Source organism: Onychostoma macrolepis, chromosome 22, assembly GCF_012432095.1.
Source record: "Onychostoma macrolepis isolate SWU-2019 chromosome 22, ASM1243209v1, whole genome shotgun sequence".
Classification (NCBI taxonomy): Eukaryota; Metazoa; Chordata; class Actinopteri; order Cypriniformes; family Cyprinidae; genus Onychostoma; species Onychostoma macrolepis.
Genome location: NC_081176.1, coordinates 28,240,060 through 28,262,987, shown reverse-complemented (window position 1 = coordinate 28,262,987; position 22,928 = coordinate 28,240,060). Strand labels below are relative to the sequence as shown.

Sequence of the window (22,928 nt, the reverse complement as noted above, 5' to 3'; positions counted from 1 at the left end):
GGGTGGTTACTAGGGCATTGCTTGTGTGTTGTGCATGGAGTGATGTTACTATGCGGTTGCTAAAGTGTTCTGGAGTACTGGAGTAGCACGTTGCTAAGGTGTTCTAGGTGGTTGCTGAGGCATTGCTTGGGTGTTCATGGTGGAGTGACGTTGTTGTGCATTTGTTAAGGTGTTCTTAGTGGTTGTTAGCACTTGCTGTCCAATCACTCGGGTGTTCTGGGTGGTTACTAGGGCATTGCTTGCATGTTGTGGGTGGAGTGAAGGTTGATAGCACTTAGCTTTACTGGTGCTCAGTTGCTAGGGTGTTCTAGATGGTTGCTAAGACTTTGCTTGGGTGTTCTTAGTGGAGTGGCGTTGCAATGCAGTTGCTAATGTATTCTGGGTGGTGGTTAGCACTTTGCTGTCCAGTTGCTATGGAGTTCTGAGGATGTTCTGGATGTTTCTGGTGGAGTGGTGTTGTTATGTGGTTGCTAAGGTGTTTTAAGTGGTTCTTAGCACTTCACTGTCCAGTTTCTAGAATGTTCTGGGTGGTTGCTAGGGTGTGCTAGGGTTCTGGGGATTGGCATGATGATGCTATGTGGTTGCTAATGTGTTCTGAGTTGTTTTTAGTGGTGACCTGCTGTTCAGTTGCCAAGGTTGCAAGGATATTACTAGGTGGTTGATAAGGTGGTTACTAGGTTGTTCTGAGTGTTTGTCTTAATGTTGCTATGCTGTTCTGAGGGATTGTTATCTCTTTGTTAAACCTTTTTTTTAGCATTACTAGGTGTTTGCTAGTTCGTCCTGGGTAGTTTGGTTGATAGTGTGTTGTTAGGTAGTAGCTATAGTATTCTGATTGGTTTGCTAGTTGCTTGATATTGCTATGGTGCGGCTAAAATGTTGCTAGGTGACTGCTTGGCTATTTTGGATGGTTGCTGTGACATTTCTATGTCATGATTGCAATTTTGTGGCATTGCTGGGGATTAATTAAGTGTTCTGGATAGTTGTTAGGGCACTACTGGTTGTTGCTAAGGTGTTCTGGGTAGTTGATAAGGTGTCACTAGGGAGTTTGTTGTTGTTAGGCTGTTTTGGGTGACTGTGGTGACATCTGTATGCTGTAATTGCTATGGTAGTCTGAATGGTTGCTAGGTGGTTGTCAGGTGTACTGAGTGGTTAATAGGCCATTGCTAGAGGTTGCTAAGGTTTTCTGGATGCTGTGGGTGGGTGCTTTTTTGTTCAGGTGGTTGCTAGTACATTGCTAGGTAGTTGATAAGATGTCACAACGTTGTTTTCTTTGTAGCTAAAGGGTTGCTAGGTTATTGCTAGGCTGTTTTGGCCAATTGTGGTCACATTTCTATGTTGTGATTGCTAGGATACTCTGTATGGTTGTTAGAACATAGCTAGGCGGTTGATAAGGTGTCACTAGTTTGTATCTAGTGTGTTCTGGTTGGTTGGTTGCTTGTTGTTGCTATGTTGTAGCAAGGTGATTGCTAGGCTATTTTGGCCAATTGTGGTTACATTTCCACATTGTTATTGCTAGGCTAATCTGGATGGTGAGGACATTGCTATGTGGTAGCCAGGTGTACTGAGTGGTTACTAGGCCATTGCTAGTGGTTGCTAAGGTTTTTTATTTTTATTTTGAATGGTTGCTAACATACTATGTAGTTGCCAATGTGTTCTAAATGGGTGTTTTTTGGCAATTGTGGTCACATTTCTACGTTGTGATTGCTAGGGTACTTTGGATGTTTTCTGGGCATTGCAAGGTGTTAGCAACCACACTCAGATCACATGACTAACACCTTGCAATGCCCAGAAAACATCCAAAGTACCCTAGCAATCACAACGTAGAAATGTGACCACAATTGCCAAAAAACACCCATTTAGAACACATTGGCAACTACATAGTATGTTAGCAACCATTCAAAATAAAAATAAAAAACCTTAGCAACCACTAGCAATGGCCTAGTAACCACTCAGTGCACCTGGCTACCACCTAGTAATGTCTTAGCAACCATCCAGACCCGAGCAATTATGGTATAAAAATGTCACCACAGTCATCCAAAACAGCCTAGTAATCACCAAGCAACAACATTGCAACAACAAACAGCCAACCAGACCTTCCTAGATACAACCTAGTGGTAGAAATGTGACCACAATTGCCAAAAAACACCCATGTGATCTGAGTGTGGTTGCTAGGGCATTTCTGGTCGTTGCTAAGCTGTTCTGGATGGTTGCTAGGGCATTGTAAGGTGTTAGTCGTGTGTTCTGAGTGGTTTCTAGAGATGTTTCCTCATAGTGATGCTTTCCTTAGTAAACATCCCTAAAAATTCCTTTTATAAGAAGGACCGGGGAAAGGAATCATCAAAGCTGCACACACATCTCAAGATAAAAAGTGAGATTTCCTTGATATAGTGCTTGACAACAAGGGAGTGAAGTAGAGTTTCATTTCCAAACCCAGTGGAGGATTTCAGGCCGAACTGAGAAATGTCTGAAAACAAATATCTTTCCCTCTGTTCTCACTTTCACCATCAGGGAGGCTAAACGCGTGCCTAGCGGGACTCATTAATCTAAAATAGCGCCTTGCAGCATTGTGAGCGTGGCAGATTGTACAGCCACGTTACTGCATGCTTCTGTGAGACTTCAGTCCCTGACTAACTTATATATATATATATATATATATATATATATATATATATATATATATATATATATTGTTCTTTGTGAAATAAATCTATGTTACCCATTTAGCAGACACTATTTATACAAGGTTACTGTACATTACTGCAGGTAAAGGACTAACAGATGCCTGGTTCAAGTGTCTTGCTCAAGGGCACAATGCTGCTCAATGAGTCAAAATTAAACCTGAAACTTGTGTATTGCAATAAATGAATAACTAAATAAAAGGTTATTCATTTTGTAATACAAATATTGAATTGAAAAATGATATTTTATTTCATTTTACAATAGATCCTCAAGGGTTCTCTTATGGGTACAGAGGGATTTTTTTTTTTTTTAATTAAATAAATAAGTAAATATTATTTTTAAATATTATTATTTTTTGTTCATTTAATTAAATCTATCTATCTATCTATCTATCTATCTATCTATCTATCTATCTATCTATCTATCTATCTATCTATCTATCTATCTATCTATCTATCTATCTATCTATCTATGAATTAGACTCTCATGGACTATTTTATGGCTACAGAGGATGAGGAGTATCATTTAAAAATTAATTGAAGAAATCAATTAGCAATGTATTAAATTAAATATAATGAAAATGTTGTTAAAAGTAACAAATTTACAATGCAACATTATATATTATATTATATTTTTACGACATGCCCTTTTGCTCTTTTTGGCTGTTAGCAATTACATATAAAATTTAACATTTTAAACATTAAATAAATTACATTTATTTATATTTATGTATTAATAAAATTATGTTTTAATAAAGAATTCATTTTTATTTTTATTTCATTACATTAAATTGAATTGAGTGGCAATCTATCATAGGAACATTATGTTTTCTATGAAAAAAATATCTTATGACTGTAAAACTGTAAAATTGAGCTTTCGAAAAGACAGGCATGTCATTGTTTTGTAACAGAAAAAAAAGAAAAACAAAAATTTCAATATTTATTTTCTTGACAGTGTTACCGCAAAAGCCAAAAAATGATGGAATGAATATAGAAAGTAAAGAGAAAACTGATAGCTTGAGTAAATTGTGTGTGAACGGTGCACGTGTAATCCAGAACCAGAAAAGCTCGGCTCTTTGATTTAATCTATCTTTTGCTTCCCTGGAGACAATTCAGTAGCAACTTCTAAGAAAACGAAAGGTCTCGAGTCTCTGCAGCTTCGGTGCTCTCTGCTGCCCGAGGCCAAGTAAAAGTCTTCTCACATCTTTGTCTCTCTGTTCTCTTCAGAAGCTTGTTTCTTTCTTCTCTTTCTTTATTTTTGGTATTTGTGTGAAACTCCTCCGCCTCCCACATATCGAGCTACACAAATCTCACTGTGACCTCAACATTTGGCTAGTGCACTTAAAATCGAGTCAAGATTCAGCTACTCTACCCAAGAATGTTTGCCCAAAAAGTTAGTGAAACCTCTTAGTCAAACGCTTTGAATAGTGCTCTTTTCTTTTCACTGGTTCCTCCAACCTCTTTCCGTTTCTCTCTAACTTTGTAACTTCAATGGTTGAAGGAAAAATGTTGCCAATATGAAACTAAACAATATCAGGAATATCACAATTATTTTAATGTGCTTTAAGTTTCATAAAGACTTGAAGACTATTTTACATAACACATAACCTAGTGGTAAAAATGCAGGTGGATTTGAGAAATTTAATTCATTTTAACTTTCCGATTCAAAACACCGATTCATTTCAAAGCACTGATTCAACTTAATTTGCTGCAAAATGGAAGTCACTGTGTGGCATTTGCATGCTTTAAAAATGATCAATGTTAATACATTTTAATAATATCCATAATTGAATAATATTAATAAACTGTACATATTATAAACATTTAATATTATGAATATAACAAAAGATAAATATACAACAACAACAGTAATAATGAAAACAACAACAACAACAACAATAGGCTAATAATAATAATAATTATTATTATTATTGTTGTTGTTGTTGTTGTTATTATGTTGTTGTTGTTGCAAATATAGAATTACAAAACACCATGAATATCAGATTTATAAACAGGCTTTTTTAAAAGTTTTATGAAGACGAAAACAACATTTTACAAAAGACAGAGAGTATTTTTAATATCTAAACCTATCTAAACCTATCAGCAAAAAGTAGATTTGAGAAATATGATTCATTTTAACGGACTGATTTAAAACATTGATTCATTTCAAAGCACTGATTCAACCTAATTTACTCAAAAAGGAAGACAATGTGTGGCATTTGACAATATTAATAAATATTATTAATAAGGTATACATAACATACACATTTAATATTAAAAATAGCTGCTTGGTTTCTCTAATCAAAACCCCGAAATAAATAAAAATCAATGTATTTCACAATAATACGCTTAACAAAAATCACATACTTTTAGAGCAAAAAAAAAAAATATATATATATATATATATATATATATATATATATATTATATATTACATATAATTTTTACAATAATAAGCTTTATTGGACATGAAGTGCTGATAAATTATAGTTTAATTTTACAGCCAAACTGAAAAAGCACAAGCTAATATTTAATCACATTAAATGAATATTTTTCAAGCAATTTAAGCTTGCATATGTGTAGATTTTAGATGATATATACGATAATGTTTTATTGAAAACAGGTTTTGACACCAGCATCTGTTTCTAACAGGTGCTTTCAGATTGCAGCCTGTGGAAAAAGCTATATATATATATATCCTAAACTGCAGAATACAGGTACAGCGCTGAGGTAAATTTAGCTACTTTGCTGCCATATTGTACAAAAATCCAGTCCCACACAAACCCAAACATAGATACATATGGCATAAACCTGAGCAGACATCATGGAAAAAGATCTGTCAAATGTGTGAAGAAAATAAATGTACAGTATTAGCAGCTTTTCCACAAGCTGCCATTCAAAAGCACCTGTTAGAAACAGATGCTGGTGTCGAAGCCTGTTTGTAATAAACCGTTATCATCGTCGAATAGCGGTCTAGAGAATAAAGTGAATTACTGAGGGTAAAAAATAATCAAAAGCTAAAAAAGCTTCTTTGTATAATTTCCAAAATTGTTTCTTATTAAACTCCAAAGAGCAGTCCTCCAAAGCAGTTAGCTCCATAAAGCTGAAAATACGCTATGAGGCTTTCTGAGAAATAGAATATGTAAATGATTCATTCTGATGAGGCATCTTGGGAATATGCCCTCTAATGGAGTGTTTAAAACATTTCTGCTGTCTAATTGTTCAGCTCATTCTACAGGTGGGAACTTGGCAACATCTGCACATTATGCCTATATTATGCACATATGCAAAACAGTTGCAGGAATACATTAAAACATGAATTCCTGCTCTTGTTTACACAGATGACTCACATATTAATAAACTCATTTTGTAGAACTTGCTGTAATTCAAAGCAAGGAAAACACTAGAAAATTAAGAAGCACAAACCAAAATACATTATAACAACTGCACACTGAACAAAAATAACCATAAAGTTTTATAATCATAAATAAATAATGACCTGAATTTTAATTATTTTAATTACATTGTATATATAAGAAATCGTCACAGTCTTCTTTTTACTCTTAATGGTTTGCATATAAATGAAAACTTAAACTGTAATATACAAAATATTGAAGTAATATAAATGACAATAAACTGCAAAAAAACATATATATAGTTGTATAAAATAATATAAAACAAGCATAATTAGTCAATTATATATATATATATATATATATATATATATATACGTATTATAACTTGCTAATTATGTTTGTTTTACATAATTTTATTCATACAAAATCATAATTAAATATATATACTTAAACTGCATTATATATAAAATATTTAAGTAATATAAATGACATAAATTGCATACAATATAATTGTAAAAAATATTTTTAAAAATAAATAATTCATATGTTTTAGTTGTTTTACCATTTGTATGCAATATTTTAGTATATTTGATTTATGACTTTTGATTTATGACATATTTTTTTATATGCATACTTACATATATAATAATTTAAACCAGAACTGTAAAATAATAATGCGATATGAGCAAATAATTTGGCATCTAATAAATAAAGTATCTCATAAATAAAGTCTTTGAATAAAGGAAGCAATTTGCATGAATTTTAAATCATAATCCTTGCAAAAACATCTATTATATGTTTTCCTAACATCCAACAGAGGACGTTACAGTGATTTACTGCTTCAGGGATAAAAAAAAAAAAAAAAAAAAGCACATATTGAAAACCCATCAAGATGCAGTCAATGTACTCACCATTTTGTAGAGATCAGAAACGCTGATCTGGTCCGCATCTACCATTTCAAACTCCTTCCTGGGCACCAGATCTAAGCCCAAGTGTCTGTTGAGCACAAGAAAACAATAGAACCCAGATTAACGTAGACTCATCAAGACTGAAATACTTAGAATGTATAATATTGTGGATAATAAAAGAACAGAAGATCTGTAAAGCTGCTGTGTCCACCTGTTGTCACAGGCATTTAGCCATGCGCTATTTTTTTTTTTTATCCATAAATCGCTACATTGCTATACGCTAATATCTCACACAGCGGTGTGATGGAAAACATGACATAAGAACATTTCCAGACACATTTTCCGCACTTCTTTCCTGGTTTATCCACATAGAGCTGTTAATTTTGAGAGCTGTTAATTTTTGGTAAAGACGCACAGAAACTGCTAGCGTTAGCGCTACGTGCAGCTGTCATAGTGTAGAGCTATAGAAACAGGTGTTGCCCCCATAACCTAATTATGAAAGTGATGGCATGCCATAATGTATCTTAATATAACATAAACATTTCTCCTCTCAGATTTCCCATCAACGCCCTGAGTAGCCTAAACCACAGACTAGCATTAAGTAATAGGGTTAGCAACTAAACACATGAAAGATAATGACGTTGAGGCTAAAAATTCAAATTGAAAGTTTGTTGAAATGCACATTTTTATTACTAAACTATATTTTCATATTCATTTAAATGTTCGGGGGGTTTGCCAAGTGATTCAATATCAGTCATTAAGAAGTAAATAGTGAAACAGAAGGAATTAATTTTAGTAATGCTAACGGTAAAGTAAAATAGCTACCATATTGATAAGGTCTATAGGTGATAGATGGTTGTTAGGGTATTTGGCTGGTTGCTAGTTATATTGCTCTGGTTGTTGTGCTCTCGATCAAAGCATTAGCATTAGCATCACCCAGGGTCCCTGTCTAGCAGGGGTGTGCTTATAAATCTGCATATTTTCTGAACATTTCAATGCAAATTAGTTCTCCAGAGAGACATCTTGCATCATTGACTTGTATCAGAGCATAAATAAATCCATTTGTTGATGACTTTGTGTAAACAGACAGTAATAAACTTATTATGTGACAATTAAGTGCTTTTAGCAATGACAAGCTTGATATACTCCGCAACTGCAGTGTGAATGCCTCTAATTTGCTACGTCAAAGCGTTTCGCAATATATAAATGTATTGTTATTGAGGCTGAATTAACTCTCTTGCAGTCATACACAAAATATTGGAACATATATATTACAGAATATAATAGTAACGTTGACACTTGCCAAATAACGCAAGATAACTTGCGGAAAATTGATATAACCTGAGAAAGGCTTAAAGAAAACATTATTAGATTGTTTGAAAAACACTCAAGATGCTCTTCAACTCATCCTTCAAGTATTTATAGAACTTAAGTGTAAGTGCTCCCGTCTCAAATCCATTTCATCCCATTTACTCAATTATCTCTTAGTTTGCTGATCTGAAGACCTGGCAGTGATGTACTGCTGAAAGCCCAGAACCACAAAGTGCCTCATCACAGAAGTGAATCTTCAGGTGACCTTGAAGAAGAGGGATGAGTGGTCAACGTGGACTTGACACAGATGCTGATACACTGCAATATCTGGATCTTCTGACCTCTAAAATACTGTTGGTTTGGCCTTATGTTCATCGCTATAAGAGGTGAAGCCCATGACTTTCATTTTCACTTCTACGCTGTGGATAATTGCTGTAAAAACATAATGTTTTACTTAACAATATAGTAAATATTGTACAGTATAGTAAATATTTTTCGTAGCTGGCAGAACGTGCAATTTGCAGTATCAGCAAATGTATATTGGACATCAAACTTTTGAAAATCTCTCAAAAGGAGAAATAATGATGCAAGAACTGTAAATACTGACACTAAAAACTCAAAAGTTGTGAAGAATTGCACAACTGTGTAGGTTAAAAATGGGGGCGGTATCTGAAGGACAAACACAACAGCCTTTCAGTGCAGTGAAAAATCAATTTACTCTCAATTAAAGAACAACAACAACTCAACATTGTGTTGATTTGGATTGTTTGGCTTTGAAGTTTGCATTTGAAATCTTAGCATAATTCACATTAACCAGGCTGTGAATGACACATGTTCTTGTTCTCCTCATTTCCTTCAGTGAGTTGGGCCAAGCCGATTTAGGGTGATGAGAAAGCCACAGTGATCCATCTCATTTTAACTCTGACTCCACGATCAGGAGGCCTTGGCCTCAAACACATTAAAATCACTGGCATATCTCCATGATGCACAAGAGCTTATTTAAACACTTCTCAGTTGAGTGAAGCATGCCAGGGCTGAACATTAATCTCAATGAGTTATTTTGAAGGTAGAACAAATGCATGACAATCCTATAGACTTGTTTAATAGGGTGTATTTTCAAAATATCAACTGACATAATTTGCCTATGTAAGAGTGCAGAAATACGAAAAGCACTATGGTGGAAGTTAGCATAATGGCTAACATTGCTAACAACACCTTAAAGTCGTCTTTGCTGGTTCTTCCACCAGATTTAGACCTACAGGGGAAGTTGTCATGATAATTAGCATTGCTAACAAAAGCATAAAGGCATCTTTTCTGGTTCTTCCACATGCCCCGCCTTTATGAAATGTGTCAATTTTTTACAAAGCTTATTGTTCTGAAAAGCATGCTGTGCTCTGATTGGCCAGCTATCCAGTGCGTTGTGATTGGCTGAAAACGTCAAGCGTGTGACGGAAATGTTACGCCACTTACCATATTTGGAAACACGGAGCGTCTCCATGACATGGCGGCAATACTACAGCGAGAATAAAAGTTATGTCTTCTTTATTTGCGTATACATCTGGGTGGTATTATGCAAATCTTCAAACACAGTGACATTGATCTGTGGGGGCGTGTTTGAATGAGGTGTTTTAGGAAGGTATAGATGAGTCTTAACTTTTAGAAAGAATATATCTTTGGGTTTGAGACTTTAATCTTTACGACTTTATGGATCTTACAGTAGGCTATGCACAAACAGCTTGTAACACTCCAAAGACAAAGGGACACATGAAATCGCATCATATGACCCCTTTAAACTTAGCATGATGGCTAACATTGCTAACAACACCATAATGGCATATTTGCTGTTTCTTCTACCAGATTTAGACCTATGGTGGAAGTTACCATGATAGCTTAAACTGCTAACAAAAACGTAAAGGCATCTTTGCTGGTTCATCCACCAGATTTAGACCTATGGTGGAAGTTAACATGATGGCTAACATTGCCAACAAAAGCAGTAAAGCATATTTTCTGGTTCTTACTCATGATTTAGACTCATGGTTAAACTTAGCATGATGGCTAACATTGCTAACAACACTTAAAAGGAATCTTTGCTGGTTCTTCCACAAGAGTTAGGCCAATGATAAAAGTCAGCATGGTGGCTAAAATTGGACCCATGGTTGAAGTTAGCATGATGGCTAACATTGTTAACAACACAAAAGCATCTTTGCTGGTTCTTCCACAAAGATTTGGCCAATGTTGGAAGTTACCATGATAGCTAACATTGCTATCATCTCCTTAAAGGCATCTTTGCTGGTTTATCCACAAGAGTTAAAGTCCTTGCACACTGAGTCAGACATTTTTGTATGCGTTTTTTAGTTTTTTTTTCGTATTTGCCATCCTTTCCTATCAAAATGCTTGCTACAGATGCGAAAGTGCAGAAAATCGAACCTTTCGAAAAATAATCGGACGAAAGTTTCGGACACAGTGTGTAAACGTGATTGACACAACGTGAGGTTGCATTTATTTTTTAACGTGCAAAAATTTTGGATGAAAATTTCAGACTCAGTGTGCAATGACCTTCAGACCTACAGTATGTTTTAAGTTAGCATAATGGTTAACATTGCTAACAACATTTTTAAGGCATCTTTGCTGGTTTATCCAAGATGTATCCTATGGTGGAAGTTAGCATAATGGCTAACATTACTAACATCAAGGCAACTTGCTGGTTCTTCTGTAAGATTAAGGTAAGTTTTTAATTTGAATTTGTACAGGGCATTTTCTGGGAGGTAAAAGAGAGTAACTCACTCATTGCCCCAGTCCAGTCGTACAGTTATGTGGCGTTTGACTTCACGGACTTGATCCTGGGTCAGGTGGCCTGAAAGCAGTTGTCGCCTCAGATCAATCAACTCGTTCATCACGTGACGGAGCTTGTAAAAGAGGTCGACTTTATGCTTCTGTAGAGAAAAAACAAAAATGAAAGGCAAAGATTTATTTCATCCATCCACTCATGACAAACTAGCCTCAAATTTGACCAGGCAAATGTACAGTAGTCATATAATACATAGTGCAAGTAAACGATTATTTTGCAAGTACATCCAGTACACACAAGTACACACTTACTGAGATTTAGATAATAAATGGCACTGTACTATAGAATATCTTAATACATGAAATTGACTGGTTCCTCAAAGACTGCAAGTATTAGCATATACATCTACCTAAAAGAATGGCATAGGACTCTAAAGAATGGCATGGTATTACCATATTACCAAAATGTCCATGTCCAACAATCACCAGATTACAGTATATCACTTCTCAGAAATCCCACGACCCAATAAATATGAATAAATGTGAATAAAACGTTTTAGATGCCAAAAACTAGTGCCGACCAATGGCAATAGACGCCTACATTGGTAACACACTGGTCCAACATGACAAACGTCTGTTGCCGCTAGTCGTCATTTGTCAATGCAGTGTAAATTAGCTTTGAAGTGACAGTCACACTAACAGCACTCATATTTGCAAATAATTCTCTCAACTCAACTCAACTAAACTTTGTTTTATGTGTCACTGAAATAAGTGACTTCAGGTTGCTCTGCTTCTTCAAAATCACTGTGTCAGTGTGAATGGCACTTGATGCTGCCTTCACATGATGTTGGAATTACAGTACTGTAGATAATCAAAGCCACAGACAGTCAAAGAAGTGGAACAACCACTGAGCATCATCTAAGCACATGTCCCAAACCGCAAGGCTTCCCCTCCAAGTTTGTGTATGATGGATGATAACGACTCCCTCATGGGCCCTTGGGGAGACATGCAGCAGACAGATCTGTGCGTTTGTCACACCGACATGCTGTGCCGGCTGTGCGTGTGGTCTCCAGCGCCCTCCATCTCAGAACTTGAGTTTGACATGCTCTTGAAAACAAAGAAGGTTTATGTGGAGTTTACACAAGAATGTTCCCCTGGATACCCACATATGTAGCATCTGTCAGTATGTCATTCTACAGTCTGTTAATGGTGAAATCAGATGGGATTTGGACATTCAAGTAAAAGCCACATCCATCAAACTCCCTGTTGTATTCACTTGGACTTCTGTATGGGATGTAGCCTTTTTTTTCTGGTTGCTCCTGACACTGGAGACTGATAGCATCCCCCTACTCATGGTGGCATCAATAATTACTCCTTCCTCATGCAATCACAAGCAGAACAGCGTGAATCATTTCCTGCTAGTCTCAATGGTGAGATTCTTGGAGAAGAATCTCAATGACCAGCTGCAGATCGCACCATAAGTCCACTTCCTGTTGGGATGAGCAGAGCGAAAAGACTCGGGTGGAAACTTAGACAGAATCTTCAAATAAAGACCAGTACGAATTTCTATGCTGGATCAAGTTGGTTTATGTTGCTTTATACTTGTTTGTTTGATGAAGTTGGTGGGAAAACCAGCACTCCAGCCTCTCATGCTAGCAGAAAAGCATGGATTCCTATGATATTCCAACCTGGTGTACACTGGTTAGTGCTTGTTTGGTGCTGGTGGACCAGCATAGTCTTTTTGGAGAAACTGTCTGATTGGGATAGTCTTGTATAATTGGCTTGCTAAGCAGCTTGATGGGAAAACCAATGCACTCAAATCCCATGCTAACTAAACAAGTATGGTTTTTTACATTGGTCCAAGCTAGTTTATGCTGGTTAGTGCTGCTGGTATAGCTGATGGACCTATATTGTCTTTGTGGTGAAGTTAGCTGTCCAAGGTAGTGTTGATAGTTTGGCATCTAGTCATCTAGTCACCCGACAATCGACTAGTCTGCTAGTGAAGTAAACTAGAGTCTTCTGTGGGAACATGAGAGATGAAATTTAGAGACATAACAATTCTCTTCAAGACACTGTATCTCTAAATTCAGCTACAGCTGACTTTTGTAACAAACTCACAGCCTTCAACAATACATTTCAAGACAATTACTGTCAAACATGTCAAGTTACATTTCTCAAGATGCTTGTATTCTGTTGCTCTGATTACATTTTGATAACCCTCGACTGTTTTGTAACTATTTTAACAACTTTTCACTATGCAGTTCACTGTGGTAAAATTCAGATTAGGTCATTACGGGTTGAGGAGCAAAGTAACATTGTTCAACACTCGACTTAGAGAGAGTTGACCCAAACACACCCGAACATGTTGACTGATATCAAACTAAACAATCCAGTCAGATATAATCTACTCAAATAATCTTGGTACCAGCTAACACTTTATCAGACTCCTGACTTTATGTCAAAGATAGGACTCAATTTGATCAATGAGTTTTAGCCAAATCCATTTGCCTGTATGTGTGGAATAAAATGAATTAAATATGTAAATATGAGTCTCTTCTCTAGTCCTCTATAAAGGATTTCATACATAAGGATATCTAGTTCTAAAAGGCATGATGTTTCTGCATGGCTTCCACGTGAGATATTTCTGGATTCTGGCACAAGCAGATTTTAGTACACAGTGTGGGGTCATCCTCCCTTTAGTGCTCTTGCTCTCTTACCATCCATGAACAAGGCAATCCGTTTACACCAATGACACACAGATTTATCAGCCTCTGCAGTATAATGTGATTATGATTGTTTTAAGTTGGCTGTCAAGAGACCTGTATCAATCCTTGAGCTTTAACTGAAATAAAAGCTCGGATTGACAGCCTCCCCCACAACCCAACGGCAAGAACCTCGCCTCCTCTGCGGTAACTGAAAGATGGATTGCATCCAGTTCACAATCCATCAGGATCCTCTACCACTTACGGGGTCCCTAGTCGATTAACGAGTATACTTTAACGATTGCCATTGATATTTCAGCAGGGTATTCAGAACAGAGACTTCAAACGTCAACAGAGCTTTTTGTTTGGAAAAGAAACCTCATGCCTGCTGAGTGTTTTAGCAGGGAATCTCTAGAAGCTATCCACAGATAATGTAATTGATGGTAAAACCAAAGTTATGACAAACGTTCTGAAGTGTTTTGATGGCCACGAACTAGAATTTATCCTACCAGAACTGGAATAAATATGCCAGTCACTCAGTACCATTACTTGTTGTAAGGGATGATTTAGCTAGAGAGCTTCGATGGAAACTCACATGCAAAGCACCATTTGTGGTCTGTGCTTTAGGGAATACAGCTGAAGAACACTCAGTGTGTGAGTGTGTGGGAAGAAGAGCTACAGCATGTGTTGCACCGAGCTGTGTGAAGAACATGTATTTATCACACTTTCCACAACTGCATGACTCACATGCTTTAAATACAGAGACCGGATTGAGCTACAGTACAATGTGTTAGAATCACATTTCACCATGTCCAACTCTCAGCCAATCCATCCATATCTTCTCTTAGGTTCATATTTGGTAAAATTGTAATAGGAGACCATATTAAATAAATGTTACACTCTTGCACATGATCAAGCAGCTTGTTAAAAATAAACTTTAGCCACTCATGTCTAATGCTGGAATCCTTCAAAAGAGGAATGGCAGGTGCAACACAGTCAGGAACAGAACATTGTTTGGCAAACTTTCCCGCCACATCTTACTCTTATTGTTTAGTCATATGCCACCTGGAATAATAATATAATCTTCTTCTGGTGCACAGGAATTCATCCAACTTCTTTTATAACCAGAAATCCGGGAACAATCTGTAATCAGAAATTTCATAACGAGCCGTTTTTGCAGCTTAGCTGCGATGAAGGGTCTGTGCATAGTATGTAAAACACATAAGAAAAAAAAGAAAAAAAAGAAATATATATATATATATATATATATATATATATATGAATTAATGAACTAAAATTGTGTTACCGTATTTTACGCAATGTGTGTGTGTGTGTGTGTGTGTGTATATATATATATATATATATATACAATATATATATATATCAGGGGTGTCAACGTTAACGCGTTAACGCATGCGATTAATCTAGAAATTTTAATGTGTTAATATTTTTTTAATGCAAATTAATCGTTTGATAAGGTTTGACCCCAACTTCTTGCCATCATCGCAGCGCGGAAGGTCATCTATCATTGTGTGATGAGGGTACAGAGAACCAGTGTTGCCAGGGCAGCAGCACAAGTGCTATTTTGAAAATACAGTCGCAGGAAAAATTACAGAGCTGTGGGTTGCGGTTTTTTGGGCTACTTTTATAATGTACCACGGCCGCCCAAAGTGTATATAGACAAATACAAATTTTAATAGATCCTTTATAATGTGTATTATACTTGAAATGTATACCTGGCAACTTAAGAACGGAGAGGCGGTTGTAACATCACAAACAACGTGAGTTTCAGCCAGAGCAGCAGAAATAAACATAACAACAGCCACTATAGATTATATAAGATAATAAACACACGGTTACGATAGGATATTTGTATGTGATTTTCTTGAGATGAATGTATGCATCTGAAATGCTAATTTGTGCAGCGATATAAAAGGCTATAAATAGCATATTTTAACAACAGTAAACAACCAAATTCCACATTTGATCGCAAAAAGAAGTTATTACAAACACTCGATGGTAGTTTGAAGTGAGTTCTGAGTAAAAGTGTATTATTAATCTCATAAATTGCCTTATGAAGCATGATGCTAACGTTAGCTCTAATGCACCTGCAGAACAGGTCCAAATCTTCATAATGCATTTGGTCATAATACTTCACATAAGGTCGCAAGAAAATGTTTTGTTGTATTTATTTAGAAATACTTTTGATAATAGTTGGGTAAATGTATACTGGGATTGAAGCGATGTGGCTTGGTAAACGTTTTATTGCCAGTTTAAAGGCTGAAAATGGCTGAATAAAAACAAAAGAATAATAAGGATTATGTCTCATACCTGGCGGAGGTGTGAAAGGTTCTGTTTCCTTAAACTAGTTTGTCATGGATTTCTTTATTTCAACACATTTACAGGTAAATTCTAGTATTTTAAATTTGTGATTAATCATGATTAATCACAGTCCATGACTGTGATAAAGGCGATTAAATATTTTAATCGATTGACAGCACTAATATATATATATATATATATATATATTTATTTATATAAATATATATATATATATATAGGTAGTTGACGTATTAATGTGTCCTATGGTGTGACAGCACAAACGTAAAAAAAGAATAACCTCTAACATTGAAGATAAACCTCTCTCATTACGTACAATTCGATAGCACATTATTAATTCATTAATTCATATATATATTCAACAAAATACACTACACTGCATAAACTGTATGGCTCTCACCTCCTACTGAAGTCATAGAGAGCAATGTACCTTCAGTGACTTCTAAACATCAGCCTCCACTGAGGATGGCGCCTCAAATAGCATCAAAGCTTTTCTCATTAAAGCCCTGTTTGTTTAGCTGGTTAAATGACCCATTATAAACATTAGCTCTCATGAGCACACAAAACTATCACGTTCATCTCTTGTTCTGTGACTTCTGGCTTTTAGTAAGTCATTTAGTAAGGTGGATACAATGGACACTTCTGAGGAAGAACTAATCACAGGATCGAAGTTTATCAGGTTAGTGGCACTGAATTTTTGCTAGATAGTAGCAGAGAATTAGCACTTAGCAGCAGCATATGCAACACAACATGCTAGTGAGCCTGGAGTAAAGGATGCAGTGGACTAAGTGCCATTTTTTAGACAGTATTAAAGAAGTTAGTGCTAAAAACAAACACAAATCCAAATTCAACATGTTTGTCTAACAGGAAATGGACATATTATACAAAACAGGAATTGTAAACTATGAAAAATCCATTTATTTGCTTCCTGTGTCCTCTATTTGAGACTCTTCAGTCAGTGATAGAGTGTGACTCACACCTTTTCGCCCACGTTCTGTACAGTTACCGCTGCTCCTTCGGGTGCTAATGCTAACACTCACCTGCACTAGCCGACTCATCTCGCCCCACACACATGGGCTCTTCTCTAACCACACATTTGATGCTCAGGTTTTGTTACAGGGAAGAAAGCAGATGGTAAATGAAATAAAAATAAAATAAAACTTAGACTATTAGCTAAGGAAATGCTAGCGGGCGTAATGAGAGAGATTTGCATATATTGCAATGTGGGCAGATCAGTGGAAGACCAGATGACAAAATGAATACAAAATAACAGGACAACCATGTGAATAATGAGCCAACTCAATTGAAATATGCGTTTTGTGAGGAAATATCATCTGAATGCTTCATTTAAAGAACACCTTATGGGAAAACTGCCACATTTGAGGCTAAATGCACCGTTAACTTCAGGGTTGAAGGTTTGAATCATTTAAATCAAGACTGTTTTTTTTTTTTAATGTTAAATCTTCAGGGTTGTTCGGCAGTTTGAGGTGATTGTTAGCTCCACAGCATCACATTAGCACAGTCAAATAGCGTAAAATGTTCCAAAATAGCTTAAAAAGACCATATGTGTGGGCATGTTGCGAAGGTAATAGGTAGTTGACACTCAATGTGTGGATATGAGAGCGAATGTATGTGCGCTAACTGGCTAACACGCTAGCATCAAACCTCTCATGGCCCGACATGACCTTTGCTCAGGCCACGCGATCTCACTTTACTCACAGTTCCACACTGCCAAGCAGGACTGTCAGTCAGTCGGTGTGTGTTTGTGTGTCTTTGCTCTGGGTCAACAAAGGGCGGTGGAAATGACAGACCATATGGGAAGGTCAGACAGTATTGTGGTGATTTCACAGCAAAAACATGCAACAAACTGTTCAGAGACCTCCAACAAATCTCATGTGACTTAGATGATTTGAAATTCTGCTAATTCAGCTTACAATTACAATAAATCAAAGTTTGGTGTTACAATAAACAAATTTGTCAGAAAATTCAAGTTAAGCTCAAACAATATTTGATTCTTTTGGAGTGATACTTTTGAACCAATTCTTTTTTTTAATGAAATGAATAAATACATTTAATGAATAAATGAAATTTAAAAGCTTTTGGAAATCTATATTACTATTAATAATATGCCCTATAAATCACCTACAACATCCTGGAAACCATGTGGCGAATGACCCGGCAACCAATTTTGATTAATAATTAGGGCCTAATGCTTGTCAACAATAATGTTCAGCCATAATGTACAACAGCATTTGACATAATCTATAATAGATAGACACAATAAATTGCATTTCTCTAACAAAATGAAGCATGAAATGTCAAGCAGGGACTTCTGGGAACACACGATAATTGAATTGAGTTCAATTATTGAGTTCAACATGTTCGTTGAAATGAAATGAATGCATCATGAATCAGATGTCCCAATGTATCTAAAGATCCAGTCCAGGAATCTGAAGAAGGTGAATCATATTTCCACCTTCAACTGCCATAAACACTTTAAAGCGATACTCTATCTTCTGCTTAACAGTGTCTTGGAAACATGAGGATAAGAAGCTGCTAACTCGTGCAACCTAAAGTCACTTAGGATAAAAGCTTTGGCTAAACGAATAAAGGTAAACAGCTCTTAAAGAGATAGTCCAACCATGTTGCAAATGTGTTCACATTGTGAAAAAAGAGGTGTTTTTTCTTTTTTTTAAAACCTTTTTAGTATTTAATTATTAGCTTTCCATCAACTCACAAACCCCTGCAGTTCCCTCATGAACCCTGGCAACTGAAACATAAGTCATTTGTTTTTTAGAATTCACATTACGAAATGCTCTTTTTTCATACAAAGGTGGAATTAAAATTGATGAAAAATGAGTTTAGAATGACACGAGGGTGAGTAAATGACGGAATAATTGCAATTTGCGGGTAAACTATTCCTGTAAACAGCAAACAAACAAAACAAGTGAAAAAGACGTAAATATTAGCAAACACTAAGAATTAATTTCGTGAAATGCTCTATTTTTCATATAAAAGTGCAATTAAACTTGATAACAAATGAGTTTAGAGCAGCATTAGCGTGAGTAAATAACAGAATTGTCATTTGTAGATAATTTTGTTTTAAACAGTTAAAAAAACAGTGATAAAAGATGTAAATATTAGCGAGCCGAACACTGAGCAATCATGTTGCAAAATGCTATTTTTTCGTACAGATGTGAAATTAATCTTGATAAAAAAAAATTTGTTTAGAATGACACAAGTAAACAATGACAGAACTCCCATTTGTGGGTGAACTAGTCTTTTCAACTGCAAAAAAAAAAGGAAAGAGCGAACAATATGTGAATATTAGCAAATACTGAGCATTCGTGTTGCAAAACACTTTATTTTTCGTACAAAAGGGGAATTAAACTTGATGAAGAATGAGTTTAGAATGGCATGACGATGAGTAAGCGATGGACAAATTGTCATTTGTGGGTAAACTATTCCTGTAAACAGCAAAAAAAAAGAAAGAAAAAGACGTAAATATTAGCGAACACTAAAAATTCATCTTGCGAAATGCTCTATTTTTCATACAAATGTGCAATTAAACTTAATTAAAAATAAGTTTAGAGCAGCATGAGGGTAAGTAAATGACAAAATTGTCATATGAGGGTGAACTTGTTTTAAACGTTTAAAAATACAACAAGCGACAAAAGACGTAATATAACATTCTTGTTGCGAAACGCTTTATTTTTTGTACAGAAGTGCAATTAAATTTGATAAAAATGAGAATTAAGATATCCCGACATGCAACAAAAGACAAACGCTTCGCCGCATGTCACGTTGTTACCGTGGCAACTTTCGTTGAGCATCACACAACGATGTTAGTCCACTCAAAGGTCGTAACCCTGGTGCTACCTGCGGGCCTGACACAACTACGAACACAATATCTACTCTGTCAAACAAGACCAGCATGTCTTGCAAACTGCATCAACACAACATACGATCTCAAATCGCTAGTTTTGACGGTTAAGAAAGAAATGCCACTACTTACCGCGACAGTCCGACACGTCTCTTCTCCAACCTCTCCCGTGCAGCCGTTCGAAACGTGCGGAAATCATAGGCTGTCAAATACCTCGATCCCTCTTCTTCTGCAACCGGTCTCTCCCTCTCTCGCTCTCTATCACACACGCATTCAGACACACGTTGCCACCCACATCAACCAGGAGCGCACGCTTTCCTGAGCAGCCCGCGGTATACATGTAACTCTCTCTCTCGCGCGCAACTCTAATTTATCGCAAATCTATTTTGGACACCGCATGCGATTGCTATCCCTCTTCCTGAAGTCTTGCTTGTCTTTCTCTCATTGTATTGGAGTTACCTAACTAGCACTGTGTGAAGCTCTCAGCAGCCCACACGCACACACGCTCCCTCCCTCGCTGTCTCCGAAGAAACGCAGAGGCATGCCAGGGATTCTTGCCATTGGAGGAAAGCGCTGCCAGTTTGCTTTCCAGAGCCGTGCTTCCCAAACACGCCGTCTTCAGCTGTCAGCGATGAGCGCTAGCCTTCACAGTGACTCACTGTCAACATCACGCTAAAACATCAACGTTATGCTAATATCCAGGGACTAGAGAGGAACTAGCTCTTATAAAAGTTGTCAGGGTGTTGATAGGTGGTTGCTAAGGTGTTTGGGGTGGTTGTTAGGTGGCTGCTTCCTGTCTAAAGTGGACGTATAAGCCTTAGTCAAGTAAAACAGCATATTGAATTTAAAGGGGGATAAAACGAGGCTGTGAGGAATAGACTTACAGTCTTTTCGATGGCATACTGTATTAATGTCCTTGATCACGTAATTTTCACAACTTTCAAAACTATTTAATGGAGTTTTTGCCTACTGTTGTTTTTTTTTTTCTTTAGAAATGTTACACAGCAGTGCAATCCACTGAACACACTGTACTTCAGTCTCTCACAGCCTAATGTGGCACTACCCTGATTAAGATCTACTATGAACTAAACCCAAAATGTACAATAAATAAGTAATATAAAACACACACACACACAATATAATATAATATAACTATACATAATATTATATTATATAATAATATATAATTTATAATATTGTAACTGTAACTGAAATATAGGTTTAAGCTGAAATACTAAATGACTAAAACTAAAGCTGAAATAAGAAACTAAATGTATATACAAATATTTAAAACATATTACAAATACAAGCACATATAAAATTATTAAAACAAAAATGAAAACTAAAACTATAAAACAAAAGCTATCAAAATATGAATACAAACTATAATAGTATATAAATAATAATAAAATGAACACACAAATGTTGATCTGTACAGTCTAGCAATAAAAAATTATATAGTCAAGTATAAAAATATAAAGCATGGGTATATATTGGGTAAAATAATCTATTTTTAATTGTACATCTTTAAATTAATTTTAAATAATATTTTATGTATGTTGTTTATATGCCATTTTGAACACACATTTTATATATGTTACTTATAAGTGACTGTAGGCTTTACAACCTAATGTACAGTATGAAAAACTAAAAATCTTGAAGATTAATATTGAGATTTGCTAAAGGTTACATTTAACAGTGTAATTAAATTATTTGTTAATAATATTTGTTAAATTTAATTATTTGTTTCATAAGGGGAAATTATGAAAACCTATTTTGAAATTTGGTAAAAAAAACAAACAAAAAAAAAACTTACATTTAACAGTGCTATAACATGATTAGTGGTTTAAGGTTTTAAAGATGTTTAGTAAGTTACAATATGTATATCCACCATATCTATACATCCATCAATTATAAAAAAGTAAAATCTCTCCATAAATCCTCTCCATATGAAATATATCATATTTTTATAACATTGTTTTACAGTTGTTTTGCATGCTACAAGCGAATAGGCTTTACAACCTAATGTAAAGCATGAAAAACTAAAAATCTTGAAGATTAATATTGAGATTTGCTAAAGGTTACATTTAATAGTGTAATTAAATTATTTGTTAATAATATTTGTTATTTGTAAATTTTAGTGAGCGTTAAAATTATAATAAAGGAAATAAAAATAGGGGAAATTAGCATGAGATATTTATAAAATATATACAGTAAATATCCAATAGTAAGCAACATATATATATATATATATATATATATATATACCAATATTTACAATACTGAAAAAAGGTATCTTAATAGCAAGCATTATAATTATATTAAAAATCACACAAGTAACAGCAAACCTCTGCTCAACAGGCCACATGATTTGAATATTCATGTTTGAACATCTCTAAGCACTTTCCTTAGCCAACACCACTAATGTGTTGGGCTGGATTTTTTATTTTATTTTTTTTTTCCTTCTGATTCCACTGAGATGAGAGTCTAATGTGGCGTCTTGGCAAGCTGACAGTGTTCAAAGAAAACTACGATGTGCTACCTACAATCACAGTGATTAGACATAAGTTGCTGCTTAAAGCAACGAATCAAATCCAAGCCCACAATCTCAGGCTATTCTGTCCAGGTGCAGCTATCAGATTGTTCAAATACGGATTCCAGAAAGGCTTTGTCAGATCGCGAGGCTGATATTCTCACTCATGGATGGGCATTACAAATTGTGTGAGTCCTTGAAAACAGCAAGAGATCCGCAAGAAGCCACACTAGCTGAGCAAGGCATCTGTGCGGCCATATTGTTATGGAGAACCAGTCGATCAGTGGCACTGATGCTGAAACGCATCCATATTGTGGATGTGAATTTACACTTGCCACACAGAAACTTTTTGGGTCGTATAGGTAGTGTTGGGGAACTTGGGTGAGTTAAGCTCCAAAAGAAGTTATTTTATGCATGTGTTTTCAAAATC

At 35.6% G+C, this 22,928-nt stretch overlaps 1 protein-coding gene across 12 annotated transcripts in view; it reads right to left on the bottom strand.

Annotated features, from left to right (window-relative positions):
• The window catches only part of dock3 (dedicator of cytokinesis 3), a 201,138-nt gene that overhangs the window by 70,674 nt on the left and 107,536 nt on the right, over window positions 1-22,928 (bottom strand). For 11 of the 12 annotated variants that reach the window (XR_009268428.1, XM_058760914.1, XM_058760915.1 and 8 more), the window contains 2 exons: window positions 11,038-11,186; window positions 6,946-7,030 (listed from right to left, as the gene is read on the bottom strand). Coding sequence is in view for 11 of the 12 variants with exons in the window: in XM_058760914.1 (XP_058616897.1) it covers window positions 6,946-7,030; window positions 11,038-11,186 (234 nt within the window). In the remaining variant the exon portion in view is untranslated. Of the gene's footprint in view, window positions 1-6,945; window positions 7,031-11,037; window positions 11,187-20,097; window positions 20,337-22,928 lie in introns of those variants that run through there. The other variant, XM_058760913.1, reaches the window with a different exon arrangement.